We start from the raw sequence: 12,611 nt of genomic DNA, 5'->3' as shown, positions 1-12,611 counted from the left end.
CAAAGCCTCTCAGGAGGACTACAGAGATGTGCTGTTATGCAGGGAGAAAATTAAATGGGCCAAAATCCTACTAGATCTCATTCTGGCTACTGCGAATTGAAGACAATAAAAATTTTTCAATAAATACATTCACAATTAAATGAGGGTTAAGGAGAATCTCAGCCACTTACTGATTGCAAGGAGAACCATACCAGTAAAGGACAAGGAGAAGGTTGATCTGCTTAAAGCCTTTGTTGCCACGATCTTTGGTAGTAAGACTGCTGACCTGGAAGACAGATGCAAGAGGCTGAATAAAGCTGCCACAATACAGGAGGGAACAGCTCTGCTGTGCCTGCTACAGCTGTGCTACCTGCTGTGCCACTTAGACACCCACAAGTCCATAGGGTTGGGTGGAATCCACTGAAGGATACTGAGGGAGTGGCTGCAGACAGGTGTAGTAAAATACACCCTGAAACAGCTTTTGATTGTGAAATAAAGCGTCTCAATTTGCTACTGTAGGAAGTAGGGGCAAGAAGAACCAAGAGTCAAGCCAAGTGGGCATAGAGTGACTCTGCCAGAGTGCTTCAATTTTTAGAGTCTGGGGCAACCCCTCAGCTCCTGCCCCAACATTCTGTTTCCCAGCTGCAGGGAGACAGTAACAATTTTGGGCACAGATAGATATGGAATGCAGTAACATTTTGACTTGCTTAGGACAATGTTGATCTGCTGGAGGGTTGAAAGGCTCTGCAGAGGAATCTGAACAGGTTGTATCAGTGGACGGAGGACAATTGTATGAAGTTCAGCATGGCCAAGGTTTTGCCCTTGGATCACAATGACCAGTACAGTGCTGCAGGATTGGAGAAGAGTGGCTGAAAAGATGCACAGTGGAAAGAAATTGTAGAGTCATTAGAACAGCTTGGGTTGGAAGGAACCTTAAAGATCATCTTGTTCCACCTACTGTGCCATGGGCAAGGACACCTTCCAGTAGACCAGGTTGCTCAAATCTCCATCCAGCCTTGCCTGGAGCACTGCCAGGTATGGGGCACTCAGAACTCCCTTTGCCATTGCCTCCAAACCCTCAAAGTAAAGAATCTCTGTTTCATATTTAATCTAAACCACCCTTTTTCAGTTTAACACTACTCTCCTTTGTCTTGTCTCTCCACCCTCTTGTAAAAAATCCCTCTCCAGCTCTATTGTTGGCTCCTTTCAGGCACTGTAAGGCTGCTCTAAGGTATCCCTGGAGTCTGATCTACAACCTCAACCCCAGCTTTCTAAGCCTGCTAAGTGCAGGACCTACACTTGGCCTTGTTGAACCTCATGAGGTTTTCATGGCCCGACTCCTTCAGTTTGTCCAGGTCCCTGTGGGTGGCACCTGTTGTTCTGGTGTGGATTTGGTAGTGTTGGTTGACAGCAGCTGAACATGAACCATTCGGTGCCCAGCTGGTCAAGAAGGCCAATGCCATCCTGGCCTGTATCAGCAATAGAGTGGCCAGCAGGACGAAAGCAGGGCTGTTTCCCTGTTATTGGCACTGGTGAAGCCACCCCTCAAATCCTGTGTCCAGTTTTGCACTCTCTCACTGCAAGAAGGACATTGAGGGGCTGGAGCATGTCTGGAGAAGGACAATAGAGCTAGAGAAGAGTCTAGAGTTAAGTCCTATGAGGAGCAGGAAGTTGTTAAAAAGGAGGCTCAGGGGTGGACCTTATCATTCTCTACAACTACCTGAAAGGAGGTTATAATGAGGTGGAGGTTGGTATTTTTTCCTGAAGCTGTGCTGGGGAGGTTTAGATTGGATATTAGGAATCATTTATTCACCAGGAGGGGTTATCAAGCATTGAACCCGGGGAAGTGATTGAGTTGTCATCCCTGGTGGTATTTAAAAGATGTGTAGTCATGGTGCTTAAGGGACATGGTTCTGTGGTGGACTTGGCAGTGCTGGGTTTATGTTGGAACTTGATGATCTTTAAGAGGCTTTTGAACCCAAATGATTCTGTGTAAAAAGAACAGGAGTTGAAATTACTTGCTCAGTTTTATGCAGTAGTTCAGTGGCAGCTGAGATTACAGTCTTTCTTCACACTTGGTATTAAGTTTCCCATTCTCTATTCTCCCTATGTATTTGTTGAGCTGTACTCTGAGATCTGATGGGGGAACTGAGGTAATTCCTTGTGTTCTGTATTCTGCAATTACAACTTAAATTGGATTTATATTTGGGGGTTTGAAGACATGATTATTGTTGCAATATCTGCCTTAAAAAGATTATATTTATGTTGTTATTTTACTTCCTGTGGTCAACTGCTTTATTTGTTATGGATACTGGTATTCTTTTTTTTACAAACTGTGTTCTGTGTGTTTAGGGAGAAACTCATCCGCCTTCAGCATGAGAACAAGATGTTAAAATTGAACCAAGAAGGTTCTGACAATGAGAAGATTGCCTTGTTGCAGAGCCTTCTTGATGATGCAAACTTACGGAAGAATGAACTGGAGACAGAGAACAGGTAAGAAATTTTGTTCTCTGCTTCAGTTGACCTTCCTACAGGCATCCCCCAGAGAAGAAGGACATGGATTTAATGGAATCAGTCCTGTGAAAGGCCACAAGGATGTGATTTTAGGACTGCAGAGTCTTTTGTATGAGTAAAGTCTGAGGGATAGGGACTATGTAGCCAGGAAAAGAGAAGGCTTATGTTTGATCTTTTTAATGTATCTTATTGAAGTGTATGATGGGAGGGTCTAAATAAAGGGGAGATAGACTCTTGTCAGTAATACCCTGTAATGCGGCAAGAGGGTGTGGTCAGAGTTTTAAAACACATTATATTTCATCTGAATGTGAGAATGTACAGTTTTTTTCACTGTGAGGGTTGCTGAACACTGGAGTATGTTGCCCAGAGAGGTTGTCTCCATCCTTGTATGTATTAAAAACTCAACAGGACATGTTCCTTGGCAGCCTTCTCTAGCTGACCCTGCTGGATTGAGCCAGTCAGCATGCAGACATATGTGAGGCCAGACTGAGTGCGTCAGAGTATGCCACAGTATTTGGCTGTTAGTGATGTGAGGCTGCTTTGTATCTGAGCTTTGAATCTCTTCTTTATCTAATCTTCCCCTTCAACTGGGGAAGATGCCTGAAGCCTGAGAAAGGGTAAATACTGCACTCACCCTCAAGAAGGGCAAGCAAAAGGGCATGAAGAACTATTGAGATTGATCAGTCACAGTTTGCTTTCTGGAAATTTCAGAAAACAATCTGGAATCTATTTCCAGCTACATGAGGGACAGGAATGTAATTGGCAAATGTCAACATGAATTTATTCCAAGCAAATCACACCTAACTAATCTAGTTGTCTTAACCATGAGAAGACAGCACATGTGAAGAAGGGTGAAACAGAGGACGATACTTAGCTTTAGCAAAGCCTTTGATCAAGTGCCCCATGGTATCCTTATGTTCAAAATTGCTAGATATAAAATAAATAAATGGGCAGTAAAGTGAGAAAAAAAAATTGATTGGACAGTGATCAGACACCTGAGCCTAAAGTAGTATTGTCAGTGAAATGAAACCCAGCTGGTGACCAGTTCTTCAGTCATCAGTACCAGAACCAACACTGTTCATCACTTTTATTAACAACTTCATTGATAAAAGGGGCTACACTCTTAGCAAGTTTGAGAATTATACCACTTTGGGGTGTCCTGAAAGGGAAAACTTACTCAGAGGAGCTCAACAGTCCAGAGAAATGAACTGATGAGATCCCTGTCCCTGGCTGTGGAGCAGCTCTGCTGCAAAAACTCTGGGGTCCTAGTGGGTAGTAAGGGATATGGGGACCTTGCAATTGACTGTGATCTGGACAGTCCTCACTGAGGTGTAGAAAATGACTGTTCACTGCTCATCGGTCCTTATTATATCACCTGTGGACAGAGCATATAATTTTGGATTCCACAGTACCAGAGAAATGTGGACATGGAGAAGTGCAGCAGAATACTGCTAAGGTGAGAGACACTGTAATGTGTGATAGAAGGGATAAAACTGAGAACTGGGTTTGTCCAGGCCAAAGGAAAGGTGACATAGAGGAGAGTACTGTGAACTGCATCTGCTTGATGGGAAGGTAGAAAGAAGATTTGGGTTGTTGTCAAGAGGTTGTGGTGGATGGACAGGAGGCAACAGACAAAATATGGGGTATGGGTCCGAGCTCTAGAAGAGAAACCCAAATAGACTGTTAGACTTCTGTCCTTACAAGTGCTCAAACGTGGTACTGGGTATGGTTCCCAGCAATCTGCTGTAAGTGCACCTGCTTTAAGGAGGAGGTTGGATCTAGGCAGCCTGTGGACATCCCTTCCAACCTACAGATTTATAGGGTTCTGTAGCAGTGTAGAAGCATAAGCTATTTGGTCTCACACAGTAAAACTGACTATTAAAAGGTCTTCTTACATGTATTTATATAACTGATTTAATGGATATAACTGATTTCTGCATACGTGTATGTTGTCCTTGAGGAATATGAGAATGTTCTGGATGAACATCTGGATGTTACAATCTCTGGAACTGCTGTGAGCTCTTAACTACTGCTGTAATTTTTTGTGAGTAATTTACAATATTGCATTTTTTTTGTGTAGATGATCTGAAAACACTGGATACTAAAAATCTGAGACTTCCTCTTGCAGTTTGGTTTTTTTTTTTTTCTCTCCTGAAAAACAAATCATGTCTCTTTCCTAGATTGGTAAATCAGAGACTTCTGGAAGTACAGTCCCAGGTTGAAGAACTACAAAAATCTTTGCAGGATCAAGGTTCAAAAGCTGAAGATGTAAGTAGAAATGTACATCAAACTTACATTCAAGTAGTTACCATTTTTGAAACTTTCACATTTTTGTAAACAAAAAAAAAAGGAAAAGATTATACAAACTGAGATTTTGAATAGTTTTGTGTATTTACTTGTATGATCTTACCAATAAATTTTGCTTCTCTAGGATGTAAGACAATTGTCTAGAATAGAAAACCATCCTATGTAGAGAAGGCATCACACATTTTATTTGAATAATTGTGTCTGTTGCAATAGAAAACTCATCATTAAAATTACTTAATTAGAATAGAGAGCTTTGCAGGGAACTGAGGAAACGATTCTCCATGAATAAAGCATCTGAAGTCGTTTTGGATTAGTTTTCTTAATGAAAGTTAAGGGCTTTCCAGCCACTGGAAGGTCTTTAATTCTTCATGTAGATGTATCTCAGAATGAAAAAAGCCAGGCAGACCAAAACTAAAAAAGAAGTCGAATAATTAGGCTCTCAACACAATGCAGCATTTTCTGTTTCTGTATACAGGGTTAACTTTATTTTAAATGTAAGAATACACATTGTAGCTGAGCTAGTGTGGAAAACAACTTTCAGTCTTCCACTCAAAAATTGTTTATTTTTTCTTGTATTTCAAAAAACAAGCTCTAGAACTTTCTTGAAAACAGAGATTTATTGGACTGTATGTGCATAGTTTATGCTCACAATCTGAGTGTATCATGTTGCTAACTGGCAACAAACTGTAATGTGCTGCTTTCTATTTTTGTGGGTTTGTTTTAACTAATTTATATAAAATAGTGAAAGTTTTTTTATTAGATGGTTGTGTTCATTTAAGAGTTTGTTAAATTTAAGAGTTTGGTAAATTTAGTTTGCCCTTTAAATTTTCAGAATAAACTATATGAATGTTAAACACTGGGTTGATTTCCATCAAGATTATTTTCCTGAGTAACTTAGAATGTGTTTTAGAATGCACATTAAAATAGGTCTGAGATATTCTTTGTTGTCTTGATTATTGGCCAAAATCTTTTCAGGGTGAACAAGAATATGAAAGAATTATTTTCAGATACTGAGTATTGTAGATTATCTCTGTCAAATTGTATTCAGCTTTATTTGCTGCAATTTTAATTGTGTCTGTTTTGATGCTCTGGTTGGGTCAGTAATTTAGGGTGTGACTGCGTTGGTCTGACCATAGCATGGTAATTTATAGACACTGATCCCATGGTCTGTTTTGCTGAGTTCGATCTGTAGGATTTAATTTACTCTTAAGGAAGCAAAAGAGTGAGTGTAGATTCATTGAAATGTTGAAAATGCAAGAACCTCTGACACTGTGGTCTCCTCATGCAATCTCCCTTGTAAAGCAGAGTAAATCCCAGAAGTTAAACCCAGCTGCTCAAGTAGGTCAAAGATGGGCTGAGACTACTTGAAGTTATCTGTAGGATAGGCATACAAAAAGAGTGATTCTTCAGAAACATAAGAAAAAGCAATAGGAGAGACACAGTATACAGTTCACCAGTACATAATTTTCAGCTAATTTCCTCTGGTTTTTGCTATTTTTCTGCACAAATGCACTGAGATTCATATTTTTACATACTTACACTATAAATGTATTCAATCCAGAAAATTCATTTTAATTCAGTCCTGAAATGTATGTTGAGAGCACAGGTTTGTTGGGGAGTTTTGTTTGTTTGGTTTGGTTTTTTTCAAGTTGTGTTTTGTTTTAAAGCTGAAGTTATTTTTAGACATGCCCAAAAAGGTGTCAAGGTAGTGTTGTAACCCAGGCAAGTGTCCTTGTAGTGTAACATGCTCTGTGCCAAAGTCCACAGGGACAAACAGTTTTGATTTTGTACTGAAGTGCAGTGGAAGGCAGCTGTGTGCTGCTAGGCTGTGATGGGCACTGACACATTCTGTTGGGATGCATGATTAGTCCATTCTGAGTGTTACTTACCTTGCTAGCCAGGCAAAGGCCTCCTTACTCCCATCTTTCAGACTACAGAATCAACTCAGTTGTGTCTGGTGTGCTCAGAACAGGTTTGATTTATTGTCTTCCAGAATGCAGTAGTCATGTGGGGCTACTCCACAGTTACCTGAATAGCTTTGACTACATCATTTGCATGTCTTATTACTGTCTTTTATCATCTTTGTTCTCCTGTTCTCTGCCCTAATCCCTTCCTATATAAACACCCTGCCTTTAGTTACTTCTGCCCCACTTGTTAAATCCATCCCACGCCTAATATTTTCCACAGTGTAACATAGGCAGTCTTGGCATTACATGCTGTTACTGATAAACACCTCCCTAAAAGGTCCCGAGAATTCTGTTACCTCTTCAGTTAGCAATGAAGTTCAGCCACTTTTTCATTTGGTGAGACGCTGGAACAAATTACCCAGGGAAGTTGTGGATGCCCCATCCATGGAATATTGAAGGCGAGGTTGGACAGGGCGTTGAGCAACCTGATGTAGTTGAAGGTGTCCTTCCTTGTTGAAGGGGGTTGGACCATGTCCATTCCAACCCAAGCCATTCTGTCATTACTCTCAACATTCTTGAAAATCTGCCCATCCATCATGGTGCTGTTCTGTGATTTTCATCACCTCGCAGTGTTATTGATCTCATCCAGCAGTCTTTTGACACGATGACCCATAGTTTCCCACACCCTGCCAAGTTAGTTTAACCTCAGGCCAGAACCTTACCATCTGTCCCTAACTTTTATCTAAAATAAAATCAAATTTTGCCCTGAAAAATGGGACAGATTTGTTCCTTTGTTTTGTTTAAGCATGAAAGGAACTTCAAGCAAAAAGACTTGTTCTCTCCTTATGAGAGGACAACAACTATAGTAATTACATTTTACATTTGTATGAGTCTTTAAAGCTTACTGATACTGCAGAAAAAACCCCAGAAGTAATATTTGCCCATTTTTAGAATGATCTGTCTGACTTTTGTCTGCCAAGTATGTATGGGATGTTTGGTTACCAAGAATGGTACATTGAGTGTTTTTGTCTCTTTCTTAATCATGTGTCTTGGGTCAGTTAATGTGGGTAAACACATTTCTGCTTCTTTTAGTCATTTGGGTGTGAAAACATGATCTATCTAGCTGAAAGAGAGGTTACTCCCTCAACAGTGCAGTTGCTAGGTAAATAATACACCAGTGGAGTCAGTGTTGATTAGTAGTTGTGTCTGTTTCAAGATAAACCCAAGTGCAATAAAAGGATAAAAAAAAAAAAAAAAAAAAGCTGAGTTCAATTTTGATTTTGTTACCTTAGGGAAATGGGAACTGCTTCCAGGTTTTTCCTTTCTTGTCCTAGTCAGCCTGTAGTCCCCTAAATGATCAGATACAAGTGATGGGGACAATTCAAATTATTTGTGACTGATAAAGAGGCATACAGATATTTTTTTGGTACATAAAAGGGTAGTGTTGCTGCAGCTGTTCAGAAGACTGCAGAAAAAGAAAAAAGCCAAAAACCTGCAGATCCTTAGCTGCTGCAAATTTCTGACTATGAAATCAGTAGTGCTGTGTTGACTTGTTTTTATGGCTCCCCACCTTTCTTGTCATGAGGTAAGCAAATCTCTTTTGTAGTAATGTAAAAACATGCCCCAGGAATGTGATCAAAGACAGTATTTTGAAGTAGAACCAAACTAAAAAGCTTTTTGAGTGCACACTGTAATTTTTTCTGTTAGCAAGGTGATTAAATCTTTGTATAAAGAACATCGGAGAAAAACAATGAAGTAATTTTGTTGATTATTTTATCTTGTATTTTGATGGTGTTGTGGACCATCAGTCACATGCTAACCCTCCCATGTGATTAATACTGTACAAACACAAACTAAAAAGGCAGCTGCAGATTTAAATATTCTACATTTGCTTTGTATTCAGTCAGTGTGGCAATAACACCATTCAGCATCACACCACAAAAACACCTGCATCTCTTAATTCTAGTTCTAGTCCAGCAGACTGGCTATTTTCCTTGGTTTTCTTAGTTACATGATTTTTGTTTTAAAATTACTTTCCTAAATAGCAGTTGCTTTCCTTTAGAATTCTGATTTAAACACAATGATTTGTAAATGTACTTCTTTATTATTTTTATGTTTTTGGGTTTAGTTAAATGTTTTAGAAAATGTTACAAGATGAAAATTGCTCATGAGAACAGAGGAAGAAATTGCACATGCGTGAAAAATGCATAGCTTTAACTTTTTCTGTTCATGACTTTCTAAATAGTTTCTTCTGTTGGCTGCTGTTTTGCTTTATACTAATGTCATCTCTGTTTCTTGGCATGGGCTTCTGCTCAAGGCTATTGTGAGTATGGCTTTCTATTTACTTAACACTACTTTCAGTTCATAGACATTTATTGAGTTTGCTTTTTTTTTTTCCTTTTTAAAAATACTGTGTATGAAATGAGTTTAAAATCTAAAAATTACTTCAAAGTTTTTATTCAAAGAGCTTATCTAAATGTGATTTAATCAGGAAGTGGAACACTGTAAGTTGTACAGTGATTTTTTTTTTGTGTCTGTAAACAATAAAAAAACACAAAAAAAGGTGACTTTTTTGCTACACTGCAGTTAGAAATACTCTACTTCTAGTTTCTGTGGGGATGGGAATTTACTTCAACTAATTTGCTACATGTCTTCATGCAAGTTGCAATGCAATAGCTCTTCTTGCAAATTTTGCTGCACTTTCCAATACAAAAGACTGAACAAATTAAAACAACTGCCTTACAATTCTGTCATTTATGGATCTTACTTTTGTTGATCTAGTTCCTGGGAAAATATTTGTAAAGTTGTAAAGGGTTCTAATTTTTCTGAAGTCACACAGCTGTGAAGAGAAAGGTACCACAGAGGCTTTACAGTTGTCATCTAAAACTAAAGTTAAAAAGTCGGATTTTGGTTGGAATGTTAAAATTGCATGTTTTAAAATAATTTTAAAAATACATTAAATCTTTGCAATACATTAAAATAAAACATTTAACTTTCTATTTTAGTCAGTTCTTCTGAAAAAGAAACTTGAAGAACATCTGTAAGTACTTTTGTTTGCCTATTTTGTTTGCAGTTTGAAATTATGTGTTTTTCCATATAGTGAGGAAGGCAGGCAGTGATGGATCTGGAAAAAATGCAACTAAGAGAAATTAGATAACACAAGAATATTTGGGAATATGCTGTTCAGATTCTATTTTTTCCTGTAGAAAACCATTGTGAAATTAAGAGTGATGAGGGAACCATCATCTTGTGTTGAGTAGAAAACTTTGCTTAACATTGTGCAAATCTTTGCTCAGGAGAACTAATTAATTTTATTCTGAGGGAAGGATGTTAATATAAACAAAATTAGTTTGTTTACTCTTTGATGTACACTATGGCATAGAAGTAATACTTTGGGAAGTGCTGTCATTTTACTGTGCTTTTTTGCACATCTTTTACTTCCCTAAATTTTTGACTGTCTTGCAGAAAGCAGTTTCTGTTGCTTTTGGGTTTAGCCATTCTTTCCTCAATGTGATATCAATTATCAGTATTCATTTTAGGCCCTCATTGTACAATTAACTGTAAGTTCTAAATTAAGTACAGTTATTGACAAAGAAACTGTTTGCTGTTGCTGTTATCCATACAAAACACATGTTAACTAACAAGTGTTTCTACTTGTTAGTTAACGATATTGTCTATATTGTCACTTGTCCTTATGCTCTGTAGAAAAGAAAATCAATCATACCCGTAGAAATAATCTCTTTCTGAGGATTTTCTGTTCTACTTAGTGCTGATTTCAAGCACAGTAGTACTGCTGGGGAAACAATATGTGCTTCTGTGGTTTGTAACAGTGAGAAGCTCCATGAAGCTAACAATGAGCTACAGAAGAAACGAGCTATTATTGAAGATTTGGAACCAAGATGCAACAACAGTTGTGAGTTACCTATGCAGTCCATTTCTTTTCTTTGTAAATTATTTCAGGTGCAACATCTTTAATTATAATACCTAAAGGAGGTGTCAGGTAAGCAAAATGTGTGTTTTTAATGGAAGTGACATGTATGTTGTTAATATCTCTGGAAACTAGGGTGACCAAAAAGATGCTTTTAACGCTTGAGTTGCATGGGAATCACATTTTAGAAACACTGTAGTAAGAAATCATAGAATCATAGAATTAAGAGGTTGGAATGAACCTTAAAGATCATCTAGTCCCAAACCCCAGGGACATTGGCCATAGAAAAGCCAGCTCACTGCTGTTGAACCTCAGCTGTCCATAACTGCTAAGTCTCATAAGACCCTAATTTAGAAGACCCTTGCTGTTGTCACTGACTCATTTTTACTTCTGATATATATTCCTCTAATGTGTTTTCAAAAATGTGTTGTAATTTGAGCAAATTTTCTTTTACTGGTCAAAGAGAACGTGAGATGTATATCATATTGCTCAGAAGGTATGCAGAACCCAGTGTCTAGCTGGATTTTAGCACATTATTGCTATGTCTTTCCAGGGAAGTAATGAGGGAGGTAGTCTGAATTTTTCAAAAGACTAGTTATTTTAGAATGAGGCAAAAGATTGTAACCAATGGCAGCTTTTCTGGTTTGTGGTAAAATTATTTTATTCATAGTGGGATGGAGCAAAAAATTACAAAAAATATAATTTTGTTTTCTGAGATCTGAGAAGTTGTATAGAAGATGTAGAAGTAGTAGTTGCTTGACATATTTTTATACCAACACAGGAAAAATCTGTGCAATTAAATTGTCCTACTGGTCTCAATTGCTGCTTAAGAAAATGTGAAAGGGAAATTAAATTTAGTATATTCATGTTGCATTTTAGTAGATTTAAGCAGGAGTTGTGCCTCTTAGGAATTATTCCACTTCCATAAAATAATATAAATAATATTTGCCTGTAATACATGCTAAGATATTATAGTAGCTGTAAGTCATTAGTAAAATCATTTTCTAAATGTGTTCAATGATGTGATTGCTTTATGATTCCATTTCTCTTTATTTTCAAAATTTTAAAAAGCAAAATTATATCCCAAAAAATCATTTTTCTGAGATTTTATAGGAGTATATATTTTTAATGTGTTTCTGAGCTATACAGTAATTAAATCTGTGATATCTGCCACATCAGATTTCTTATGTCAGCTTTTCTTAACTGAAATATGTTTTAGCTGTGTCTGATGTATCTGTTGTAAAATATAAAAATATGCATAATATACTGATGTTATTGTCCAATGTGTGCATCTTTTGACATAAAGCACTTAAAATTGAAGAATTACAAGAAGCTCTACGGAAAAAGGAGGAGGAAATGAAACAAATGGAAGAACGATACAAAAAGTATTTGGAAAAGGCCAAAAGCGTAAGTAGATGTGTTCCACACCTGTCAAACAGTATTACATGTCCACTGTGTGAATAAAAATGAAGGAGGTATCTGTATAACAAGTTAAAGAGAAGGAAGCTCCATTGGTTATCATCTTAGTGTTTCAGTATTTAATATGGATTAATTCTGCAAAAGATTACCCCATTTTTGAGACTCTTTTATTGATGCTTTTTTGCAGTAAAGTCATCTTTTTGACTGGATTGCCTTCAGTAGTTGTTAGATTTCTTTGATGATGTTCAGCATTCTCTTTTGCCTTTATTATTTAATATATGCTTCTGTCAAGAAGGTGACTAATATTTAAGTACTGGGGATAAGGGTATACTACTAGCTTTGAAATGGCAATATTGTGGTCTTAATCATAGTCCCATTTCTTCTCTTACTATACTTGGCTATTTTGAGTGTCTTAAAAGCATTTCTGAGTCTTTAAAGGCATGTCATTACATTGGAATCTGTAAGTAGGTTCCTAATTTGGCAAAACTTGATGATTTCTGCCTTTACTTCTGTGGGGTTTCCTAAATGACTTCTTGTGACATGTCTCACAAAGAAAT

At 37.6% G+C, this 12,611-nt stretch overlaps 1 protein-coding gene across 5 annotated transcripts in view; it reads left to right on the top strand.

Moving 5' to 3' along the window:
- Positions 1 to 12,611, top strand: part of HOOK3 (hook microtubule tethering protein 3) — an 81,456-nt gene that overhangs the window by 57,733 nt on the left and 11,112 nt on the right. For 3 of the 5 annotated variants that reach the window (XM_032744307.3, XM_030258123.4, XM_032744308.3), the window contains 6 exons: positions 2,332 to 2,472; positions 4,674 to 4,761; positions 8,953 to 9,030; positions 9,713 to 9,747; positions 10,538 to 10,620; positions 11,942 to 12,042. In XM_032744307.3, coding sequence (XP_032600198.1) covers positions 2,332 to 2,472; positions 4,674 to 4,761; positions 8,953 to 9,030; positions 9,713 to 9,747; positions 10,538 to 10,620; positions 11,942 to 12,042 — 526 coding nt within the window. The remainder of the gene's footprint in view (positions 1 to 2,331; positions 2,473 to 4,673; positions 4,762 to 8,952; positions 9,031 to 9,712; positions 9,748 to 10,537; positions 10,621 to 11,941; positions 12,043 to 12,611) is intronic. The other 2 variants (XM_030258125.4, XM_002189459.7) reach the window with 1 other exon arrangement.

The sequence above is a fragment of the Taeniopygia guttata genome, chromosome Z (assembly GCF_048771995.1).
Source record: "Taeniopygia guttata chromosome Z, bTaeGut7.mat, whole genome shotgun sequence".
In the NCBI taxonomy this organism is placed as follows: Eukaryota; Metazoa; Chordata; class Aves; order Passeriformes; family Estrildidae; genus Taeniopygia; species Taeniopygia guttata.
This window is presented reverse-complemented; position numbering and strand designations above follow the sequence as displayed.